At 39.0% G+C, this 23307-nt stretch overlaps 3 protein-coding genes across 6 annotated transcripts in view; 2 read left to right on the top strand and 1 right to left on the bottom strand.

Moving 5' to 3' along the window:
• The window catches only part of LOC123865537 (protein DEK), a 19728-nt gene extending 11114 nt beyond the window's left edge, over positions 1-8614 (top strand). For 2 of the 3 annotated variants that reach the window (XM_045906626.1, XM_045906625.1), the window contains exons 10-16: positions 141-226; positions 329-493; positions 680-796; positions 1030-1150; positions 1341-1522; positions 1814-1966; positions 3697-8614. In XM_045906626.1, coding sequence (XP_045762582.1) covers positions 141-226; positions 329-493; positions 680-796; positions 1030-1150; positions 1341-1522; positions 1814-1966; positions 3697-3711 — 839 coding nt within the window. In that variant the 3' untranslated portion in view covers positions 3712-8614. Of the gene's footprint in view, positions 1-140; positions 227-328; positions 494-679; positions 797-1029; positions 1151-1340; positions 1523-1813; positions 1967-2823; positions 2979-3696 lie in introns of all 3 variants that reach the window. The other variant, XR_006795988.1, reaches the window with a different exon arrangement.
• LOC123865530 lies at positions 8390-23307 on the bottom strand. The gene is made up of 16 exons (XM_045906607.1): positions 23143-23307; positions 21921-22416; positions 18740-18958; positions 17961-18135; positions 17026-17166; positions 16263-16408; positions 15759-15849; positions 15497-15660; positions 14954-15105; positions 14158-14246; positions 13828-13903; positions 13361-13469; positions 11829-12811; positions 11246-11393; positions 10781-10883; positions 8390-10370 (listed from the first exon to the last, which is right to left on the bottom strand). The coding sequence occupies exons 3-16, from the start codon at positions 18911-18913 to the stop codon at positions 10150-10152; spliced, it is 2772 nt and encodes a 923-aa protein (XP_045762563.1). The 5' UTR covers positions 18914-18958; positions 21921-22416; positions 23143-23307; the 3' UTR covers positions 8390-10149.
• Positions 19095-21315, top strand: LOC123865553 (protein SREK1IP1-like). Of its 2 annotated transcripts, none has more exons than XM_045906645.1 (4): positions 19095-19108; positions 19591-19775; positions 20108-20280; positions 20875-21315. In XM_045906645.1, exons 2-4 carry the CDS (start codon positions 19662-19664, stop codon positions 21029-21031), a joined length of 444 nt encoding a protein of 147 aa, XP_045762601.1. In that variant the 5' UTR covers positions 19095-19108; positions 19591-19661; the 3' UTR covers positions 21032-21315. The 2 variants fall into 2 exon arrangements, with proteins under 2 accessions (XP_045762601.1, XP_045762600.1); XM_045906644.1 differs by lacking the exon at positions 19095-19108 and having other exon boundaries at positions 19552-19775; positions 20875-21035; positions 21066-21315.

Raw genomic sequence — 23307 nt, 5'->3', positions numbered from 1 at the left:
GGTGCGCGAACTCCCACGCAACCAAAGTTACATGGATATGCCGTATACTTTCGACTTAGATAGGAATATTGCGTTTGACGTAAATCAAAAAAAAATTGCATTAATCAATAGTTACTAAACGATATGATTATGTCCAACAGGGTATTCAGATGAGGAATATGAAACTGATCCAGAAACCAAAGTCAAAGGACCTAAACCACCAAAGGATGGATCTGAAGACTCTGATGTAAGTTGCCATCTTGCAATACTAAGCGTAAGCTTAAATCACGTAGTTGCTGTCAAAATAAGGGTACCGAAGACCAATAATTTAATGTTAAACTTTGGACAGGGTTCGTTTAACCCGAGCGGGTCGGAAGCGGACTCTGACTTCGACCCCGAGGGCGGCGAGGGTGCGAGCGGCGTGACCCGCAAGCGCAAGAGCACCAGCCGCCGCCGCTCCAGCGCCAAGCCCACCAAGCGCGGCGGCCGAAAGAGCAAGGGGAAGAAGGGCAAGGTATGTGTACGTGGCACGCTTGTCATGTGCTATTCCAGTGCCGGTTTACATTTTTCCAGTTGCAATCCAGCCCTGGACCTCGATTGCTGGACTGGAATAATGTAAACTTGCCTTTAAGCTAGTAAGTCCAGCAATTATAGAACTGCGAAATGTACACAACTTTTCAAGAACATTTTAATTCCCCAGCCGGCTGCTACCAAAGGGCGCGGGCGAAAAGCAAAATCAGAAAGCGAAGAGGAAAGTGACAAATCGGAGAGTGAAAGCGAGGCCGGAGAGTCCGGTAGCGATGCGGAAGAATCCGATGTAAGTGTATAATGTATTTATTTTGTGAATGTAAAAATGCCAAATGTCAAACTTGTATTGCGTTTTTTTCCAGACATATTTTGTCCTTTGTGCTAGCAAATAGTAGAGCTAACAAGTTTGTTATAAAACTCGTTTCATGGCTTGTTTTTGTGTTAACATAAAATGGCAACAATTCATACTTCTTACAATACATCGTGTCCGTTCAGGCCCTAAGTTGTATTGTTTGTCCACAGGAGCCGAAGTCCAAACGCGGCCGTCCAGCGCCCACGCCAGTGGCAAAGGGCCGCAAGGGCGCCGTGGCCAAGGCCAGCGCCAAGGCTACGCCCGCCAAACGGAAAGCGCCAACGCCGCCAGGTAACTATCATTCTTACATATTTACGCTGCCAATGCATTAAAAAATCTGCAATCAAAAATCATATAATACATACATAAAAATATCGGTGTATGTAAAAAACGCACCAAATTGATAGCCTCCTCTTTTTAGAAGTCAGTTAAATAACATCCGCTTTACTGTTATATACAAATTTTTGCTGTCATCTATTAGCCAAAAAGAAGGCTCCAGCAAAACCTGCAGGCAGGCCGGCCAAGAAGGGCAAGAAGGCTTCCTCCGAGGAGTCCGGGGAGGGCAGCGAAGAGGAAGAGGATGAGGAGGAGGGGAGTGAAGATGAGAGCGGAGAAGAGTCCGACGCTCCCGCAGACAACAAGAAAGCCAAGCGGCCGCCCACGGTAAGTCACATACCTCTCTTAGGTGCTACAATTTACAACCCTGTTAGAGCGTGCTGTTCCAATTTCCACTTCATTTATTACTGGCAGGATACCCGGCGTGTACGACTACTAACGCTAAAAAAAATCTTCTCATTATTGCCTTTCTAAAACCGAACCGAACGAAACCGGTTGGGGCACATTGTTTGGGTAATTTCTAAGTGTATAACGAACATAGGTAGAATAGTTTTTTGTGTTTTATATATTAAGATTAATGCCCAGAGATTGAAATGTGTATTTGTTATTGAATGCCAGGACGATGAGATAAAGAAGTACGTGAAGCAGATCCTAGAGGGCGCGAACTTGGAGCAGATCACGATGAAGACGGTGTGCAAGCAGGTGTACAGCCACTACCCGGACTTCGACCTCGCGCACAAGAAGGACTTCATCAAGGCTACCGTCAAATCGGTGAGCATGTCCCACTGTTGCGCACACACATTTCTCTCTCACACACACACACACAACACACACACGCATATCTCTCATACACACACTTCTCACATACATACGTCATACACACACACACTCAAACTTCTCTCTCTCTCTCTCACACACGCACACACACACACACACATACGATGAAGAGAATGTGATACCTACGATATTATAATATTAGTGTTACTGTTCACCCACAAATCCAAACGGCACACACACACGCATGTGTATTTTGATTTATAGAACTTGCCCACTATGTTAACAGACAGTTAATTTAACGATTATAACTCAAGACAAAATCATCATTTTAGATATTTTAAAATATCCCAATCCTTTACATAGTTTAGTTCTAAACATTCAAAATATAAGGCAAAAGTTAGTTTTGAAGTTTTTGCTATAGCATGTTATTCGAATTTTGCATATACCTAACTGCTTTTAAAACAAAAAGTTTTATGTGATTGTAAATGTGTCCAGTATTTGTCTAAAATGCATTTTTCTCTACAATCTACAAAAAAAGCTTTTAACACATTTTTGAATAATTAGATGAATCTAATAGGGTTTGGTTTTATGTTCTTCCTGAAAACAACAGTTGCGCCTTTCAATGTTTTTTTTTTTTACAAAATGCATTTTCAGTTCTTATACACCAGACCAAAATGAGTTCTCTTATCGCATGCTTTATTCATCGAGTTGAAACAATAATATTATATTATTGTTGACATTATCTTAAATTCATTTACGTAAAGCGTACTGGTCAGTCACATAAAACTTTTTGCACCTAAAGTTCCAACCACGGGAATTTTTGATTTATTTTTATTTTTTGTTTGTTGCAGTGTATTTAAGATGTTAGGAGTTAAGGAAGAAGTGTAGATGACTACGTAGAATACCTATAGTTTATAAACGGACATAGTTATATATTATTACAATAATAATATATTATGAAAAATAAAATATCAAGTGGAATCAACTCCCGCTTTTCTTTTCCAAGGTAGAGATTTATTATGCTTACTTTTTTTGCATGTTTTTGTTCTGTTGTAGTTGGTAACAACGTTTGGTTACATATTTACAGTTGGGTGAGGTTGCGATCTCACTTAGGCCGCGATCATACCTGTAAGCTTTACTCACGTAAGTAGCTTACCTAATTAATTGACAACAAATTTACCAAGGTAAATGTACTTGTAAGAGGGATTACATTAGTGAAGTTGTAAGTTAATCATGTACTTACGTGAGTAAAACTTACAGGTGTATTCGTAGCCTTAGGTTTTAGAACCCATTAGGCAAATAGTTTGCGGCTGAATGTTCTGCCTTTTAGAATTTTAGATGGAGCGTTCTTACAGCGTCACATTCAGCCACAGCGGTCGATTTGCAGCTTAAGTACGTGCGCAATTTAATCCAGAAATGTATTTTGAAATAGATTGCAAAATCTAAAATCGAACATGTAACCGTTAACGTAAATTTGCATCATTTTATCAGCTCGTCAATTATTATCCAACAGTAATAGTTTATGTAAGGCCTCGATTACATCTTTAAGTTTTGCTCATGTAAGTAGCTTACGTAATTAATTGACATCAACACTAAGGTAAACGTACATATAAGAGAATTTACATTAGTAATTTTGTCGTAATTTAATCATGTAAGTTACTTACGTGAGTAAAACTTACAGGTGTATCCACTGGCTAATAGTAATAGGTTTCGTTTCCTTGCAGCTCATATCATCGTGAGCGCTGACGTCGGCCCAAGCATTTAGCGCAGTAAGCGACATAAGTTAGACTAATTCCCGTTCGCCCGCTCACACATCGGCGCGGTCGCTGGGTAGTTCCCTAGTCTAAGCGTTCACTAAATACATTATTGTATTACTTGTTTCGTCTATTTTTTTATTTTGTATTAATTGTATTCATTAATTTTATTGGACGATCCATATTCTGCCTCTTTTGTCTAGATAAACACTTGTCTATGACCTTCTTTTTTAAGCTTATAGAATTAAATCAAAGTTAAAACAATACCGGAATTCATAGTCAATATAGGGGCTTCTTTAAAGGACGATTCAGACGACATGTGTCATCTGACCCTTTATCGATTGCATAAAGGTTGAATGTGACATATATCGTTTGTACCATCCTCTAAAGAAACCCCTATCTTGACTATGAATTCCAGTGTAAGGCCTACTTGCATAAGTCACGCTGAGTTGTTCGAAACAAATTCAAAAATTTAAACGGAGATTAACCCATTCAATCATTAGTCTCCATAGAATTCTTGTGATTAAATTAGTTTAATCTCCACTTTAGAATTTGTTTCAAACTACTCAGTGTTAAATTGATTTAAATATTTTAATGCTGCTACTTTTGGGGACAAATATTCTTACCAAAAAATGACAGCATTACAAAATTTAACTAAACCGTCCTCGTGCAAATAGGCCTAAAATTAATAGTGACTACTTGTTCTCTTGAATGTCTTTTAATTTTTTTTTGTTACCTACACATTGCATATGCTTTAAGGCATAAAGTTGAAAAAAATAATCTAGAAACCTTAGTAAGTCAATGAAAATATTTCACCAAACATCAAGTTTCTTGAAAAGTTTTGCTTGGAACATTTTTCCCTTAAAAACTATGGCTTATCTCTCTAGGTACGTGATTGATATACCAGGTTTTAAGCATACGTATAGACATCAAAGTCACTAGTGGTTCATTCACTAAATCCTATTTACATTTATGTCTTACAATAGAGGTAGAATATGGAGATGTTATCTATAATTATTATAATACTTTATTTTTATATTATTATAAAATATAAAAATATAAGGAGAACGATGACAGTATAAACTTCATACAAATATTATATTGAATTATTTTGCTATCAGTGTGTATTTGAATTGAATTAATAAATTTAGAATTTATTGGGAACAAAAAATATAAAATTATTCAAATAAAATTATTGTATTAATTGATTATAATCCATCATGATTGCTATTTTACAGATAACAATGTGAAAAGCAAATATGACTCATAAAAAATGACTTCCCACGCGCCATTTCAACATTGTGTCAAGTACCATATCAAAAGTATGACTATACCTTATTTTAAAGATGAACCTTTTGACATGACAGTTGAGCCATCGAGTTAAAATGGCGCGTGAGAAGGCATTTCGTACGGATATTACAACTAATTTAGCACCATTCTGTATTTATTTAATTCGACATATGTATGACGTACGTACTGTGATGATTCGCCTTAAACAAGTTTCATTTTGAAATCTGACTTTTGTTGTGAAAAGTGTACCGCGTCGGGACCATTTCGTTTTTATCTAGAACTATTTAACTCCGTACATTTGGTATATCATAAGCATCGAATATTGTACAAAATCTAAAGCCTCCAGTTCACGTTGGCCGAACGTGTTCGGCGAGTGCCTGCTGACTTGTAAACGCTTTCTAATTCCGCCAAGATCCTTCGAAGCGTGCATCAGTCTGCTGGTCACACGCGGCAATTAATATACGCCTGACGGGTTGGCCCAACGTGTACGATGAGCAAAATATTCGATCCGGCTTCGACGGACATATTTCACTAACAACATATTAATCGCCTAGTAGAGTATCATCAGATTGTATGTCTGTGTATAAAATGTTGTTAATTGGGGGGTAGTTTATAAAATACGTTCGCAATAGCAAAAGCTGACCGCATATTGCGATGCGGGCCGCACGCACCGAAAGCAAAGCTTTCTCGATACTGAAAGTGCGAGTTGTATCGTCAGCAGAAATATCTCAAATGATGTCATTGTTATGTTGTCGACATATTTTGTTGGCGACATCTGCATATTCAGTGCAAATGCGCTGCGTTCGGTGCATGCGGTTCGATCCGTCGGTTGTAACCAGCATTAGAAGGTATATTAAGCGAATATAATATGTATTAATCATTGGTTTTAAGAGTAGTTGAGAGAAAAATCGATTGTCATTATTTTTATTTTTGTACTTACAAGAAATAAGTGTGTTCGTTTATAATTATTATTATAATAAGTATAATTTCAATAAATATTTTGTTGTATTAAGGCAATATGAATTATTATTTATATTTCTTTTTTTTAAACCTTACACATTAGACGAAAGCTACGGATATAACTCGAAGTTTTGCGCAACGTATTTTATGTACAGCCCCACGTTTTAAAAGGTGTGGTATGTAAGATTATTTTTCTAATGTAGGCTGTAAACTATTATTTGCAGTCTAAGCACTATCGCGAATCTATGTAAGGTTTGATTAAGTGTACTTTTAAGACGTGTAAATACACAGGACTGCACCGTTTGAGAATCGCTTCGCTGACATCGTCGGGTAGATTGAAAAAAAAAAATTATTCTTATACAAAAATTTTGGTGAAGCCACCGTTCGAAATGGTAATAATATTTTTTAATCGATTTGATTTTCGTGTATCAATTAAAAGCAGTTGCAGCAAACTACTATTATAATAATTATTGAGAATTTTAAGTTTTTAATAAGTAACGATTTGTGCAATAACGCTATTCCGAGTATATGAAACAGACAATGCGTCTGAGATTAACAACTAATAGGTAAAAAAGGTGACTTTGAGTGCAGTGGGCGATCTATCGATCCTTTTGGTGGTACAAACTTAGGCATGACAGCGAAGGTGCCTGCCGCCGCCATTTGTGGTCCCTCCCATAGTTTCTGGAATGTATCACGGGTTTTTACCTGTGGTCGCTCCGAAAATTACAATGCTGCTGAATTAAAATGGTAGTCCCTTCGTAGTCTGTAGGAGGTTGTTTATGGTAGGAGGTATCCGTCCCTCCGAGAAATACAATAACAATGCTACCGAATTAAAATTGTACCTGAGTCGAGTCATAATAAAGCCAAAGGCATTTCACTTTTCATTAAATGTTCACTTTTGTCTTTAATCAAATAAAAAAATTAAAAACTTTTTTCCAAAAAAAACACCGAAATTTTAAGAAAAACACTACAACGTAAAAAGTATGTAACTTTGATTTCGGAATTCAGTGTCTTTCGTATTTTCATTTAAATTCGTTATTTTTCGCTTTGTGGTGTATTCTTGGAAATCGGTTGTTTTTTTAATAATGCCTGACTGTATTATGACTTGATCTAGGTACAATTTTAATTTGTTAGCTATTTTTCGGAGGGACTACGGGTCAAAAAAAATACCCATGATAACTTCTAGGGACACGGGTGTGACCACGGCCAAGGAACTGCCAAGCGCTCCAGTTCCGTAATGGACCTTTCGCTCCTCGCGCTGTAGGAAAGTACAGTACCTTACCCACGCGCAGGTACATCGCTTCCACTGCCATGAGATCTTTTTACCTGACGGCATGTGTAAGTTCATATACAAATGCGAAATATTGCATGAATATTAAATAAATGATTTGTTTTCACTGTTAAGGTGCTCGTATAGCATTTTTGTATGTTTTTCTCTGTTACTTGTGGCCGAACAGTCGCTAAGTCCGTGGGTGAGCTAACATTCTAGGTATAATTGTCTGGACGCACCTAGATTTTACAGAATGCCTTCCGGTATAGAGACCTGTTATGTCTATATTTGAAGTCTTTATTCCGTGACGCATTCCGAAATATCTTGATATCTAGGGCTGTGACTGGATTGACTTGTGATTATATTTTCTGCATTTGAACTTGCTTTGACCGCAATATAAATGTTGCAATGTATGAATATAGAGGTTCTATTTCACGGAAACCGTTTGGCTATGTTTGTGTGAGTGTACACGTACACATTGTTACAGGTGCAATATGCGTGGCACTCAGGTTGAAATCCATAGAACGCACTTTGACTTTGCTTTGACTTAAGTTTCAGTTAAAAAGAGACAGATCTATGCAAGCGGTATAACGCTGTCTCGTTTTAACAGTGTCTTAAGTCTAAGCAAACTCAAAGTGCGCTCTATAGATCACAGTCAGTCTCGACTGCGACGTTTACGTTACGCACACAAATGCGTTAACGCGTATCGGTACACTCACTAACACACCCAAAGCTGAGCAGTCTTCATGAAATAGAACAGCTGTACTATGCAAGCCTTCAAAAGTTAAGTAAGTCAATCTGGGTGAAGTCTTAGGTATATAATAAAGATTATATCCATAATTCAGCATCTTTTTGCATTGCACACTTTGATAATAAAAATAAAATCAATTAAAAAATCTTTTTAAGAACTAGCTTTTACTTAAGCTATAATATACTAAAATGAATAAGACAAATCCAACGAGCTCAAGCGACGGAGTTATGATGGATATATAGTAGGGGTTGCTCCATCATGAGACCCTGGACATCGTCAGGCCCTGCATACCAGCGACGATAGTGACGTTAAATGATGCTGAAAAATGGAAAAACTGTTATTAAATAAACGGCACCGATATTCTATTACAATTTTTGGTTATTCTTTATATAGGTTCCTCCTTCAGTCAACTCTCGGTGCGACCAGACCATTAGTTCTAAGATAGATTTAATCAACATTAAATGTGTAATTGTGAATTAAACCTTATTTTGGTTGATGTTTCTTTATATTGTGTAAATGGCAGACGATCCGTAGAAAAGTAGTAGACACAGAGTGATTGGTTTCCCTTTTACAATTGGAATATAGATAATAAAGCAAATAAAAGTTTGAAATGTCTATATTATGTTTTTTTTTTGTCACATACATCCTTCTTCTATACAACTGTTTAGATACATAAATATACAAATATACAATATATATAATACAATAGTACAAAGTTTACAATTTTATAACCTATAAAACTTAATATCATTTATAAAATGTAACTTTTTACTTTACAAAATAAGTTTAGTTACTTTCTTACTTTCGAATCTGTTAGTTTACTTATTTACCTATATCTCTTCTACCAAAACCTTTTTGGTGGTGGACTACACTTATAAACAAGATAAGGCACTTTTCAATATACAAATTATAGAATTTTCACATAATAAGAACTTATAGGACACTCGTCTAAGGAGAAAATTGGCTATGAATCGGGGAAACCTTTCGTTTTGACATATCATATTTGGACAAATTAATAAAACTCGAGTCATTAGTTAAAATCGTGACTGGAGTTACGTTATTTCGTCTGAGATGTCAAACCCCGTGATGTCTTATTAAAAGTTCACAAATGTGAAGAAGCGTTAACGGTTCCTAAATAAATACTAAAAGTTAATCTCAAAATAAATGTAACTAAATTTTTAAGTTCCTTCCTAGGTTTTTTACTTAAGTTCATTGTTTCCTGAAACCGCGCTGTCTTCGGTGAGTTCGGTCCGGGAACATTACGTATTTCTTGATGATAGATCACATATCCCTGATCCACAACTCCCTGTATTTGGACCTGCTGGAATATTCTTTCATTTTTATCCATCAGCCTGTTATCGTCCACTGCTATCCGAGGGCGCGCGACCACACACGATCTTCCGCATTTCTCATCCAACCACATCACGCTATTAGGGTCGTATCACACTACGCTTGCCTCCCCTCTAGAACGCGGCCTCCCCTCTAGAATACGTCTGCCCCAGAGGCCATCGGTTCTACGACAAACTTCAGCTTGCTAATTCGTTGAGCTAAGTCTGTTACTCTTGTAATTGAACAGAATTACTTAAAAAAGTAGGCTTATGCCCCTGTTTCCTGAAGCCGCACTGTCATCGGTCTAAGCAATACGTTCTCATTGCAACGGTTGTTTTGTCGCGGCACCATTTCCGGGCATTTGTTTTTGTAAATACTGAAATCTACGTAAATGGACAGAATATGTAGTCCCGCCGGTCCGGGCACGCTTCGTACACGCTATTATATCGGTGTTTCGACGGCGATGTCCAGGCATTTGTACTACTGAAATGTTTCTTTGTAAATGGACAACCTAAAGTAGGCTCCTGTTTCCTGAACTCCGGGCATTTGTACGAGGTAATTAAATATTTCGTCGGAACTGGATATTTTACACGTTAAAGTTTAGTGTCAGAGTTAGGTAGGCCTCTGTTTTCTGAAGCAGCGCGTCGTCGGTCCGGGCACGCTACGTTCGCGCTTTGATAATAAGTCTTGTCGCGGCCTCATGGTCCGGCCGGGACCGAATGTTTAGTCCCGCCGTTCGTTTAAATTACCGCCGGCCCGGATTCATTCCGGCGTTTTGACGGCGGCATCCAGACATTTGTACATGAAATTTTCGAGTAGATGCCTAAAGTTTAGTCTCGGGCTTAGGCCCCTGTTTCCGGAAGCCGCGCCGCCGCCGGTCCGGGCACGCGGCGTACGCGTTCTCGTTGTAGCGCTCGTCCTGCCGCGGCACCATGTCGGGACGGTTGTACTGGAACGTCTCGCCGTACGTGGGGGGCTGTATCTGCGAGGAGGCGGAGCAGTTGGAGCGGCGGTCGCTGTCGTTGTCTCCGCTATCGACGTCGCCTGGGAAGTAACAAAATATTATGTTACACAAATTTTTGATGCCAATCTTCTTTGGGTGGCGGTAGGGAATATTTCATTGAAGTAATAAGAAGTTCAATTAGTAAAACATGAAAAAAATTAAATCGATTCCATACTAATTTTATTAATTGTTATAAATGTGAAAGTGTTTCTGTCTACCTGCTATCTTTTCACGGCCCATCCGTTTAATCGATTTTGACGAAGGGATAAGGATAGCTTGCATCTCGGCAATGAACATAGGCAATTTTTTTTCTTGGAAAAATCGCGGGCATCATATATTTTGGTACAGGTAGTTTGCATCCTGGAGACTGAGATATTAGGATACTTTTTATCCCGGAAAGTCAAAGAGTTCCCACGGGATTTTTAAAATATCTAAACCCACACGGACTTACCATCACTGCTGTTATTACTGGGAACATGAGCGTCGCGTAGTCGAGGACGTCTCCTCCAGTAGCGAAACTCGCGCGGCAGTGTGTACGAACGTGGTAGCGATATCTGTGAAATTACCCATTATTTGGCATTTCTTCTAATAAAAAAACTTAAAGGTTAAAACAAGATCTTTAAATACTACAGACAGACAACAAAGTGATACTATAAGGGTTCCTTTTGAGGTACGGAGCCCTAAAAAGCACAACTTTGTCGTTAATTCAAAAATATTTAATTTAAAGAGTGCCTCTTTGGAGGCGGCGCTCGGCACCCGTGTACGCTGCTACTTCTAGGGTTAGGTTAGAAGAAGGGTTAGAAGAAGTAAATGTGTTACTACTTCTAATCCTATAATGTCTAAGAACTTAGCCGAGAGAATTGCTTTGAAGAGATATAAGAAAGAAGCTGACTGTCAAAGTCGACAGAAGTATTACCTGACTGTCGATGTCGCTGGGCGGGCGCGGCGTGTCCCGCGCGGGCACCTCCCCGGACTCGGAGCCGCTGCTGGGCGCCGCGCCCGCCGCGCCGCTCGGGCTGCCCACCCCGCCCGATACGCCGGAGTTCTCCTCTTTTTTCCTATTCCTGAGAGAAAAAAAAAATGTATCACTGATAAACTCCTAAAAATCATTCATTTTTATTTATTTTGAATTCTTCATTGCACACACAAACATTACATAATATACAGAACACGCAGAAGAAACTATACCTGAAGGTGCAAGGGCGGCATTATTGCTAAAGCAATCCCTTACAAGCAGCCACTAATCATTTGGTCACTACCCGTTTGGAATCGACCAAGAATACTGTCGAAGTGAACAGAGTTCTGGTAATAATTTTAAACCACAATAACTTTCAATATAACGGGAATTTTGCGAAGATGGTGGTAGCGAAGTAAAACTAGGTGAGCAACAGACCTAGCTGTTCAAATAGCTGAGGTATTATAAACACCAGGTTAATTACCTAGGACCTAGGTTCGAAGATGTCCTGGAACTCTAGAAACCCTTTTAAAAACAAACTTACGTATAAGGCGCACCCCAGTTGCAGCAAACTTGTCTGTTACACCCCTCCAAATAATGAGGCGCCAGCAATATCTCCGGGGTACGACACCTCTGCATCTTCCTCATTTGCTCCATTTTTTTCCCGCCCAACTGGTATGGGAACACCCTATCACAATTCTGGCCATACTGACTACACCCCACGTCGTTATAAATTCCCCTCATATTGTCTATGTTTTGGACGTTTGCTAGAGCATTGTGTAATGCTGATACATACTCCTCTTTGGCGTCCCCGTACTTCCCGTACACATTCTGACTATTGTCCTCACAATATCCAGAAAATTCCCCAATACTTTGCCTGTGGTCCTCAGAGTAGATACTCGAGTTATTTTGCACAGATCTTGCGTTATTTTGCGTTGCTTCATAATTGTTAGTGCTAACATCTGGTAGATAATTTCTTGGACTGCTGTTGAGCACGTTTCTCGGACTCCGACATTGGGCATTCGATTCGTATTTTCTATTTTCGGGGACTAGATAATTCGAGGATCTTAACGGTGTTCTGGGGACCTCGTTTCGAAGATTGGACGGATTCTCGTAGAAAGTTCTAGAGTCTTGGTTGTATATATTCTGGACGCGCATCTTTATATCGTTGCTAGTCTCTGTGTTTTGGAAGTTTGGGACGTTGTACTCTGGTTTTATTTCAGTGTAAGTTGGGTATAGATTGCACGTGTGTGGCAGTACGGGGTAGTTTTGGTATGAATGTGTCATTTCTATACTGGGCCACGCGGGTGGTTCTGCGTGCGTTTTCGCCCGCGGAATGGGCTGTCTTTGCAGACTGCTGTATATTTCTTCGGCCGCAACTGGCGTGGTTTTGGCTAACTTCCCCTGTTTGATTTCCTCCTCTATTACTCTAAGTTCTGCGAGTTGTTTTTGTTTCTTCTCTTGTAATTTCTGCTGAATGTTCACTCGGGACCCGACGCTCGATCCTTCGTTTTCTGATGAGCCACCCTAAAATATAAGAAAAATATTGAAATAAAACTTAAGTTATTCAAATGAAGTAATTAATTGTTATCAATTTGTCCGTAACTTGGATTACTTTTGGTAAGTACGAGAAGGAAACACATATGAGTAGGTATTGGTGGCAGTTTTATTCGACGTAAAACTTCCTAACACGCAAAACTTAACATGTACATAAATCCCAACATTGTGAAAACGATGGAACCAGAGAGTCACTATGTTTATTCAAGCTAATTTAAGTTTTATCAGAAATATATCTAAAATTTTCTATTGCCTTATTCAAACTTTATTCACAAATTCATTACGTAACGAGCATTTATGAGTGTAGTTAGTGGGTGGTGGATATAATTAGTGGCAATGTCCAGTATACTTACCTGTAAGTACAGTATGAGTACTAGAAAAAGTAATAACTAGATTGGTAAAGCCTGACCAGAAAAATAAAATACATACAACATACAAGGCCATTAGTGGCCAGTAGACCATGTATGAGTGGCGCCCCTAGAGGAAGTTTTTATATTCCTGGTCAGGTCATAGTCTCACATGATGGTTGTGCGCGGCGGGCAGCGGGCGCCTCCAGAAGGCGGCGGGCGGCGCGGCGGGCGGGGGCACGAACGAGGTAGGTTTTTTCTTCTTACGACCATTTGCTGCGCTAAGGATATACAGGATCTTATTTTGAGAGCGGCCAGTGAAACGAAATTTCAAATAGAGAGGAATTTAGTCAATAAACTACATATGTATTTGATTTAAAAAAAAAACCGGCCAAGTGCGAGTTCTTCTCGCACACCGAGGGTCTATAATTATTATTGCAAAATAACGAAAAATCCAATTTTTTAAATTATTCTCTTTAATAATGAATTCTAGCCCCATAAATTACCACTATACAAAACATCACATTATTTTATTACTACAATCCAAGACCCCTATTCGTCTCCTAACCGAAATATTAGGTATATTTTCTGTGACTTTTTCTTAGGCTGTTAAAAAAAATAGTTTTAAAACTTACTTACCTATTATTGACTGGGTTGGAAAATCTACAGTTGAACACACCGGGTATGACCGCATTGTCAGTTTGACTGGGTTTACCTATAACAACGACGCCAATTAAAAGCCTTACCAATGTGGTTTTTTTTAAATTACCTATGATACCTTATGATACTACTCGGTCAAGCTAAGTTTGCACCTCGCGTCGATTACGTCACACTGACGCTCATAGACAGGTATGCGAACCGTACTGACGCGACAATTCGACCGCGGGGAGGTGAGCGGGGAAGTGGGAGAGGCGCCGCATTCTAGCGAGGTGCAAACTTAATACTGACATTTTTCTGAAAATACTTTACCATTTTTGTTTTGTGATGATGCATTTGTACTATTGGTGCCCTGTTGATGCTCGCCCAACATGTAGCCGAGTCGACGCACGTGGAAGTACCTGCAGATTAAACGGACTTATCAATACATATTGTGGGCGATAGAGGAAGCTATGCTCGGAGTTTCTCTACTGCCACGGCTCCACAGTCGGGATTTGGTAAATGCTGACTCAACACCGAGCTACATTCGGGTTAGCGCAAATTAGCGGAACAATAAGATTGCCGGTGGCCACATAATTGGTGATATTACGAATCATTCGCTGAATCCCGATATTGTGGCCGAACCATACGTGATCTAGTAAAAAATAGGGAGATCCGTAGAATAGCCAGAGCAACCAAAATAGCTCAACGGGCGGTGAGACTGAAGTGACAATTGATGTGGCATATACTTAGTTCAAAATATGGCTATAGCTTAATAGCGATCTGGGAATAGCGACTTCACACCGAAAAGCGCAGCGTTGATAGACCTCCAGATGGATCAGGTGACTTCAACCAAATTGCAGGGAGCCGCTGGATTCAAGCGGCGTAAGAGCGTGGCGTGTGGAAGTTTCTACAAGAGATCTATGTATGTGGACGTGTATCGGTTGACAATTGTTGAAGCCTCTGACGGGATTGTCTTGTTTCTGTAGCGCATTTGGGTTGTTTGCTGATGCTAGAATATCAGTAGTAATGAGAGAGGCGAAGGCCGCGAGGGTGACAGGCCTCAGGGCTCTGCGCCAAAACCACCACCGAGCCATCACCAGCACACAGTTCTCTATTCTATTCTTACCTGTAGTACAGTAACATGAAGGCGAGCCCCGCGAGAGTGGCGGAGGCCGCCGAGGCCGCGAGAGTGGCAGGCCTCAGCGCCCCGCGCCACGACCACCACCAAGCCGTCACCAGCACGCAGTTCTCGACGCACATCACACAGTAGAAAACAACCTATAGACAAGTTACTTCATTTAAGGCTGATTTTTCAATTCTAGATGCACCAATAATCTGTGCCGTTTATGTTAATCTATTCATTATTAAAGTCCGGGTGGCATTTCATATCAAAGAGTATGTAATCACTACGTGTTTTATATGGACAAAACCAGTATGGCGGGCGTTACATCCAAAAAAGTGGGAACCCAATTTTTTTTCTTTTTGCTATCGTACCTATTGAGTGAGATATCAAATGAAAGAGAAGAAAATTCCGAGTTCATAAATATAATATTAGCGATGAAGCGACAAAAAAGAATTTTTCAATATTTTAGCGTTTATTAAGAGGAATAGTTAGTAGTTTTGAACTTTATCCTGTGTAAAAGAGAAAGTTCAAAGGATGAACGCTCACCATTTTCTGCCTATGGTTGTGTTCCTGCAAGTTGATGTACGCGAACACGTAGACGAAGGCGATGAGCGCGGACAGGCACGCCTTTCGCGGCCGGCTGATGCGCTCGCCGTGGAACACGTTCTTCGGCGAGATCAGCCACAGGAACATCGACACCCAGTGGAGACCTGGCAACCACGGAAACGAGTCTAGCATCGACAATACGTTCCAAGTAACAATACTTGGAACAAAGTAAGTGGTAAGTAGGAAATAAGGAGATGTTTACCTATAACTAAAAACACCCAATACTCGTAGACTAGAGCGTACACGCTGAGCGCGCATATCCGCGCCGACACCGTTCCGAGCCGCCACAAAAACTGCATCAAACAATGGAAGAATTAGATACAATAATTAGATAAAATACAAGCGAGGCTGAAAAGATTAGATCTTGTCTTTTTATATATTTTTCGAAGTCAAGAACACATGAACAAAGTGTCTCCTAATAGAAACTTTTAACCATAAACTGAGATAAGTTAATGGACCGATTCTTAGGTACAAGTACGTTTATATTTCTTATTAGCTTCACTCATAGGCTAGATTGTTATCTTAGTAGAGTGCTGCTGCCACTTTACGTTCAAGAAAAAAAAATCGTAGTTTTAAAGCAGTTGGGAAGTGACTGGGAAAAGGTTTGTGCCATTATATGGGGCTGACGCATAAGTGAAATTATTCCATCGAAAATTGAACCTTAAGAGTTTGGATTAAGGAACAAGGTTAAACAAGGCATACTCACTTGAAAAATAACTCCGAGCCAAGTGAGCACGAGGCGGTGCACGTTCTGCAGCCGCACGTTCTTGCTGAAGCTGGCCAGCGCCCAGCACACCGAGAACAGCGACAGGGACGCCGATATCACGTTCAGCTCCGCGAACGCTTTGTTCGCTACCAACATTAATGACTACGTATACAAGGGCTATTACAAACAACAAAATAAAGTTGAAAACTAAAACCAGACTATGATTGTCGTAATAAACGCTGAAATGTAAGACTAAAAATGTTTTATGTCGCTTGGTATATTTTAATGTTCTCATACATTTATACTCAGAACTCAGAATTTTCTCTTCTTTCATTTGACATCCCACTCGATACCAATAGTAAAAAAAAAAATTGGAGTATTTTATGTAACATCCGATAGGTCAATTTTTTCGTAACAATATAGCCTGTGTCACCCGGACCTTTACAACAAATGAATTGACACCTCATTCGTCAAAATCGGCCCAGTAGTTTAGGCGCTACGATGGAACACACAGCGCTCTATAGATGGAACGCACTATCATAGAGCGCACTTTGACTATGCTCAGACTTAAGACACTGTTATACCGCTGGCATATATCTCATTTTAACTGAAACTTAAGTCTAAGCAAAGTTAAAGTGGTTAAAGTGCTGTCTATCTATAGATTTCAACAAAATTTGCTCAAGTAATTTATAAAAGTGGTAGTATTATAACTGGCTAAAGCTATCAGCCAATAACACGAGCAAGGTATTTATAAGACTGTTACCTGAAGGCTCATCCACGGTGGGGTCTGGAGTGATCGCCAGCTCGTTGGCGGGGTCCAGGTCAGCGTCCTTCAGCAGTATGTGCAACTGCAGCAGTAGCATCGGTGCTGCTTCGCAGAACGCGTGCACCAACCGCAGCATGCCTACCAAATATTCCATACTATTATCTATCCACGGAAAGAAGTTAGGGCTATAAGTATAGGGCTCTCTCTGTTCTGTAATCCCATACAAATGATAACTAGACCAGAAACTCTGATCAGAAACAGAAAGGCTGGTTTCACAGCTGTACGGGAGATCTGTACGGATCGCCCGTAGTACGGAAGACCCGTACGTGTACGGGTACGGACTCTACCCGGAGCGTGTCCCGTACGAAACAATCCGTGTTGCTGTGAAACGATGTTCTAGCGCCTCACTTGTGTCTCCGCTCAGTACAGTTGTATAACCAGCCTTAGGTAATTCAGTATCTATTACCAAATGATTGTTTTTTATTGGTGTCATTTCCTAAGTTCTTCGAGGGTTTGATGATCACGAAAGAGATCTTTGTTGTCGTTGCCTCATGAGTCATGACTGCAGCATGTTCGACTGCACATGAGGATTTCCTGGGTTCGATTCCCAGGGCGGGGCAAAAAATAGTCAGGGATTGGATATTGTTAAGGATTTTCTGTACCTAATAGCCCGTATAAAGGAGGTTAGCGGTGTTGCACCCCCGTGCCTCGGAGAGCACCTAAAACCGTCGGTCCTGCGCATGATCGTGCCGATTACCGTCCTATCGGATTATAAGAGTGAGGGAATAGAGAGTGCACCTGTGTTTGCGCACACACTTGTGCACTATAATATCTCCGGCGCAGTGGCTTATCTCTATGGAGATTAGGCAACAGCCGTCGCCACCGTTGGCCGTAATTCGGTCGGAAAGACATTATTATTACTAATCACTTACATAGATCTCGAACTTGGTGCTTCACTCGTCTCAGCTCGACGGGTACGAGCAGTCGCGCGTACCGCCACAGCACCCCCATCTGCAGACAATGGAGGAGTATGGGCAGCCACGGCGGCCGGTCCTTGCGCCCCTCGCTCGCCCACCACACATGCAGGTACCAGCGAAGCGATAACACCTGGAAACGTGTTGAACCATAATTATTGGTATTTTGTCTTTCATGGATTTAAAGGAAAAATACCAGTCGCCTGTTTTATAGACTGAGTAATACAATCCGAGAAAATCCGTATAAGCACAATAACCTTCTCCTTTTTGGAAGTGGTTAAAAAGTACCCATTAAGTGATACTAGATGATGCCTGTGGCTTCGTCTGCGGAATAAAGATTTTTTAAATCCCGCGGGAACTCTTTGATTTTCCGGAATAAATGTTATGTCCTTCCTGGGATGCAAACTATTTCAATGCCTTTCGTCGAATTCGGTTAAACGAATGGGCCGTGAAAAGCTAGCTAGCAGGCAGACAGACATAGGTACATACTTTCGGATTTATTACATTGGTATGTTAGGTATACGTTTAACAGCATTTCGGCGTCGTCCTAATACAACGCGATTTCGCGACATCGCGCGAATGCTAATTAGAACAACTATTCGAGATCAGTATGTTTGTATGTTATGTCGCGTTCATACGAGTAAAATTAGCGCGAACTGGCAATGATCGCGCATTCGCATTGTATTAGGACAACGCCTTAAGCTTTCCTCACATATCGAATATCTTGTCATGCAAACCTGTGATATGAGTAGCGACGTGATGACAATAGATATAGTGGCTGCAAATGTACATTTATATCCCCGTTCTAGTAGCGCATAGCCCATCACGAGGTCGAAAACCACATCGCAGAAGTACCCAGCGAGTGATATCACGTTGAACAGCACGTCGCACAGTGGCAAGAACTCTGCCATCTTCTTAACATTTCTTCTATCTCATTTTATGTAAATCTTGCATGTCTGTTCAAATAATAATGGTTTATGAGCGTTTTCTTTAAAAAAATAGCGTGGAATGGAACGTGTTTTAATTTTTTACCTATGGTTTTAACTGTCACTTGTCAAGTTGATCTGTCAAATAGACAGCAGACGTCAACTGTCAACGATGTTTGTGTTCAGTGTTGCCAATTTAGCGATAAGTCGCCAGATCTGATGAATTTTCAAAGAAGCGAGAACTTTTTTCATTTTGTGACAAAAAAAAATACTTTTGAAAAGTGTCTTGGTTGAAAAAAAAATTACCTATGAAATGGAGATCACGGTCTTAGATCACATAATTATGAGGCTTGCTTCTAAGTCAGTTCCTTGATATTTGTAATTTTTTTATTTATAAATTTTTTTCGTCAACGTATTTTAAGTTAGTAGAAACGTCCAACCTAATTAATAATGTTACTGCTACTCGGTTTTTTTCTATTAAGTTTCACTATCCAGTAAAAAAATTGTCATTTATTGTGTACATTATTGGTTTTCTATTTTTTTTTCAGCAATTTTTAACGATTTTTTTTCTACGCATGGCGATATCTGGCGACTTTTCGAAGGCCTCATATCACAGCGACAAACAGTTTTAAAGAGTTGGCAACACTGTTTGCGTTGTGTAGGATTGGATTTAGAAATCGTTTTTGTACGATTTTCGAGCTTTTTACGTATTTTCTAACAGAAAAATAATAAAATGTCCAATTACACTGACTTAGTAAATAAAATAGGTAAAGACAGCTCGAGAGCGGCGTGCAAAAAGTGTGGTTATGCCGGACACCTAACCTTTCAGTGTCGAAACTTTATAAAAGTAAGTTTAATACTAACAAAAACACTATTTGAATGTTATATTACCTGCACATTCATCATTAAATTTATCTTAAATTTTACCGTCAGCATCTATCTAAGAAGATAGAGACAAATACAGTGAAATGAGAAGGATTTAGGTCATAGTCCTCTACACTGGCTGATGCAGGTTTTCTCACTATTTTCCTTCACTGTTAAAGCAAATGGTATTTAGTAGCTTAAAAACACATACCCTGAAAACTTAGAAGTGCTTGTCTAGAATCAAATCCCGGATCCCCCAACTGACTTAACCAGAAGGCTATCATACCTTAAATTATTAATTTGATTTTTTTGTAGGTTGACCCAAATAAAGAAATAGTTCTAGATGTAAGCAGTACAAGCAGTGACAGTGAAGAGGAATATGCAACACCACTGCAGAGCTTAAGAGAGGCAGAGTTAAGACAAAAATTGCAAGAAAAATTGAACAAAGTGAAGCAGAAAAAGAAATCTAAGAAAAGGAAGAGATCTAGGTAATTTAGTGATATTTTTAAATCATTTTCTGTGTTTCTATTCCTTATCTGTTGTATATATACCAGAAATTAGAATTAATAGCCATTACTCACAAGTACCCCACCATAATTACTTATCCTCACAATAGTCTGACTTGTAATAGCCAACTCTGCATTTACTCTTGCAAATGCAGAGTTCTGTACTATAGCACAGGTTGTAAATCGAACCACTCACACTCCTGTCTTGGCAACCGATGCTAGTGTGGGCATATGGCACAGGGATATTTATAATAGAAAACTTGCTAACAATCCAACCCATATGGCAGATCTTAATGAAGAAGAACATACTGTTCAGACTTTGGGGCAACAAATCATACCCGTTAAGATAAAATCTTTTTTAGAACTTGGTCAGCTAAGTTTGCACCTCGCGTCGATTACGTCACACTGACGCTTAGGTACGGTATGCGGTGAGCGGCAAAGTAAGAGAGGCGCTGCATTCCAGTAAGGTGCAAACTTAGCGCGACTGAGTTGTAGTTCTATATCCTTCTTTAAAACTTAAACAACACTGTCACTGACACAGCAAGAATACATAATATATTTATGATTTTGTTCTAGATCATCAAGTACATCCTTATCAAGTAGCAGTAGTTCATCATCATCATCATCAGAAAGTGATGATTCAGATTCACACAAAAAGAAAAAGAAAAAACACAAGAAAAAGTCTAAAAAATCCAAGAAATCTCATAAAGAACATAAGAAAAGTAGAAAATAAATGAAGAATTGCACTTGATAGCTTTTTAGAAATGAGAACTTGGCCTTGCACATTGTACATGAATTCCCCATAGTATAAATATTCCATATTTAGGTATAGCAGTAAGTAATTTGTAGCTTTTTTTCAACAAGTGATAAAAGGTGCAAAGTAGTAAAGGAAGGCCTTACGTAAAATAACGATGTTTAAATGCCATTAAAATTAATTTAGGTTAAATTGTTTTTATTCATAAGACTGATGCATTTAATTGAATGAAATCATTGAATATACAATTTTTTTTACATATTTTTAATGTTGTTTTATTTTTTTACAAATTACTTTTATCCTGTTAAGAAGTATACCTATTGAAACCAGGTTCAGATACATAATAACTTATGTAGTTACTGTAATAATTGAGAAACTCTATGCATAAGCACATCCTGAAAGGGAGATAGGCAGTAGGCACAGTTTACAAGCACATAAGAAATTTTTTATGTTCTTTATAGAATAGATCGTTTTCTGTGTATGCCTCTAAACAGTGTCCTGGGCCACCCCGAAAAGCCTTAAGTGTTAGTTTTGTCTCCAGTTTCTCATACCTAACTTAGAATGTTACAAAATCTCTAAGTACTTATTTCTATTTTACAGTCATAGGTAAGTACCAAATTATATAGGTATATAAGTAACATCAGTAAGTTATTATAATTTACATAATATCATTATAATAAATAAGGAATATAGGTCAAATGACAAATCTCTGAAGTTAATAATTAACAATCTGCCCATGGATTAGAAATCGAAAGGAGAAAGTAAAGAATTCGATTTTAAACTTTGTCTGAAATCTTGTTTTTGCATAGCCTGTACAGAGATTGTTTAAAAGTAGAGGAAAGCATGTTTATTAATAAATATTTCTTACCTGAATCACTCAAATTCTTTAAATGTTGTAGAGACTAAGTTCACAGATTTATTTCCGTACGACAGGGTTCGAAAACAATAAAAACATAATTTCACCGTAGGACAGCGATCAAAACACACTTATATTTCATTTTACATCAGTATCACAATATAAAATCTACAAAAAGCTCAAGTATTTTGGTTAAGTTGTTAAAACTTAAAAAAGTTTTAGTCAAGTTCACGTCAAAAGTTCACAAACAGATGCGCCATCTAGCGATTGGTATGTGAATTCCGTGAAAGCTCGATCGATTGTTTTGTTGCAACCATCAGTCACACCATGATTAGAACGAACGCATCCAGCTTTACAATTTGAATTCCTGCTAGACACTGCGCCTTGAATCTTTGATGAGCTTCAGTGTACCTACTAAATTATTCCTGTTTGTAAAAAATGATTTACCATGAGTTCTTGGTCGGTCATACGATGTAACAGTTTCTTTGCATACAATAAGGCTGGAGATCTAAAACAAATGCGAATTAAAAAGATAACGATCTTTAACATTTGCCTAAGCAATAAGTAGGTAAGTAAGTAAAGTAGTTAATTAGAAAATTATTCAAATTTTAGGAGCACCTAACTACCTAACTACTAATCTTTATAAGCAAAAAAGCCGTTATTTTAAGCTATTTAACTCAAATAGCATTTGCAATACCATCACTGTCACTACATATAATACCTAGTTAGTATAAAACAGGCGCTTCCTGCTGTCTGTCCCTATGCATGACTAATGCGGTTTTTTCAATAGATAGAATAATTCAAGACGAAGCTTTATATGTATAAAATACATGCATAATATAGAAAAGAAAGAGCATTGCACTTACTACCTAACTACTATTAAAAGTATGTAAGTGCATACATAAGCCAGCTAACAGTAACTAGTTACACCCGAAGTCTGCCACTGAACTAGACTTTCAAGAGTAAATTCAGAAAATATAAATTCCTGAATTAATCTTTCGACAGTCGTGACCCGATTTCTACTTATAACATCATTCGCTCTTCTGCGTGCATGGAACTAGGAATCATAATAGCTGTACAGTATAGGCATCATGTGACGCACTTAGCGTCAGCGAGTTCGTCAATAGCTAATATTAGAGTAGGTATATGGCGGTATAGGTACCTAAAAAAGATCTAATCATCGGCCTAATGGATCTTATTGTAGCTACATTAATTTAATGATGCTGACACTTACGTAGAACAGTCAGAGCAGGAGTTCAAAAGTCCCAAAAACCATTGCAGAGCAACTTTGAGAATAACCGTCTCTTGAGTCAACAACTTGACTAACGACATTAAATAATTGATGCAGCCGAGTGTTTTAAATATCTCTATGCGATTGGTAGGTAATCGAGCTGCTGTA

Source organism: Maniola jurtina, chromosome 5 (genome assembly GCF_905333055.1).
Source record: "Maniola jurtina chromosome 5, ilManJurt1.1, whole genome shotgun sequence".
Taxonomy (NCBI): Eukaryota; Metazoa; Arthropoda; class Insecta; order Lepidoptera; family Nymphalidae; genus Maniola; species Maniola jurtina.
Note: the sequence above shows the minus strand (reverse complement) of the source record. Positions and strands in the feature narration are given on the sequence as shown.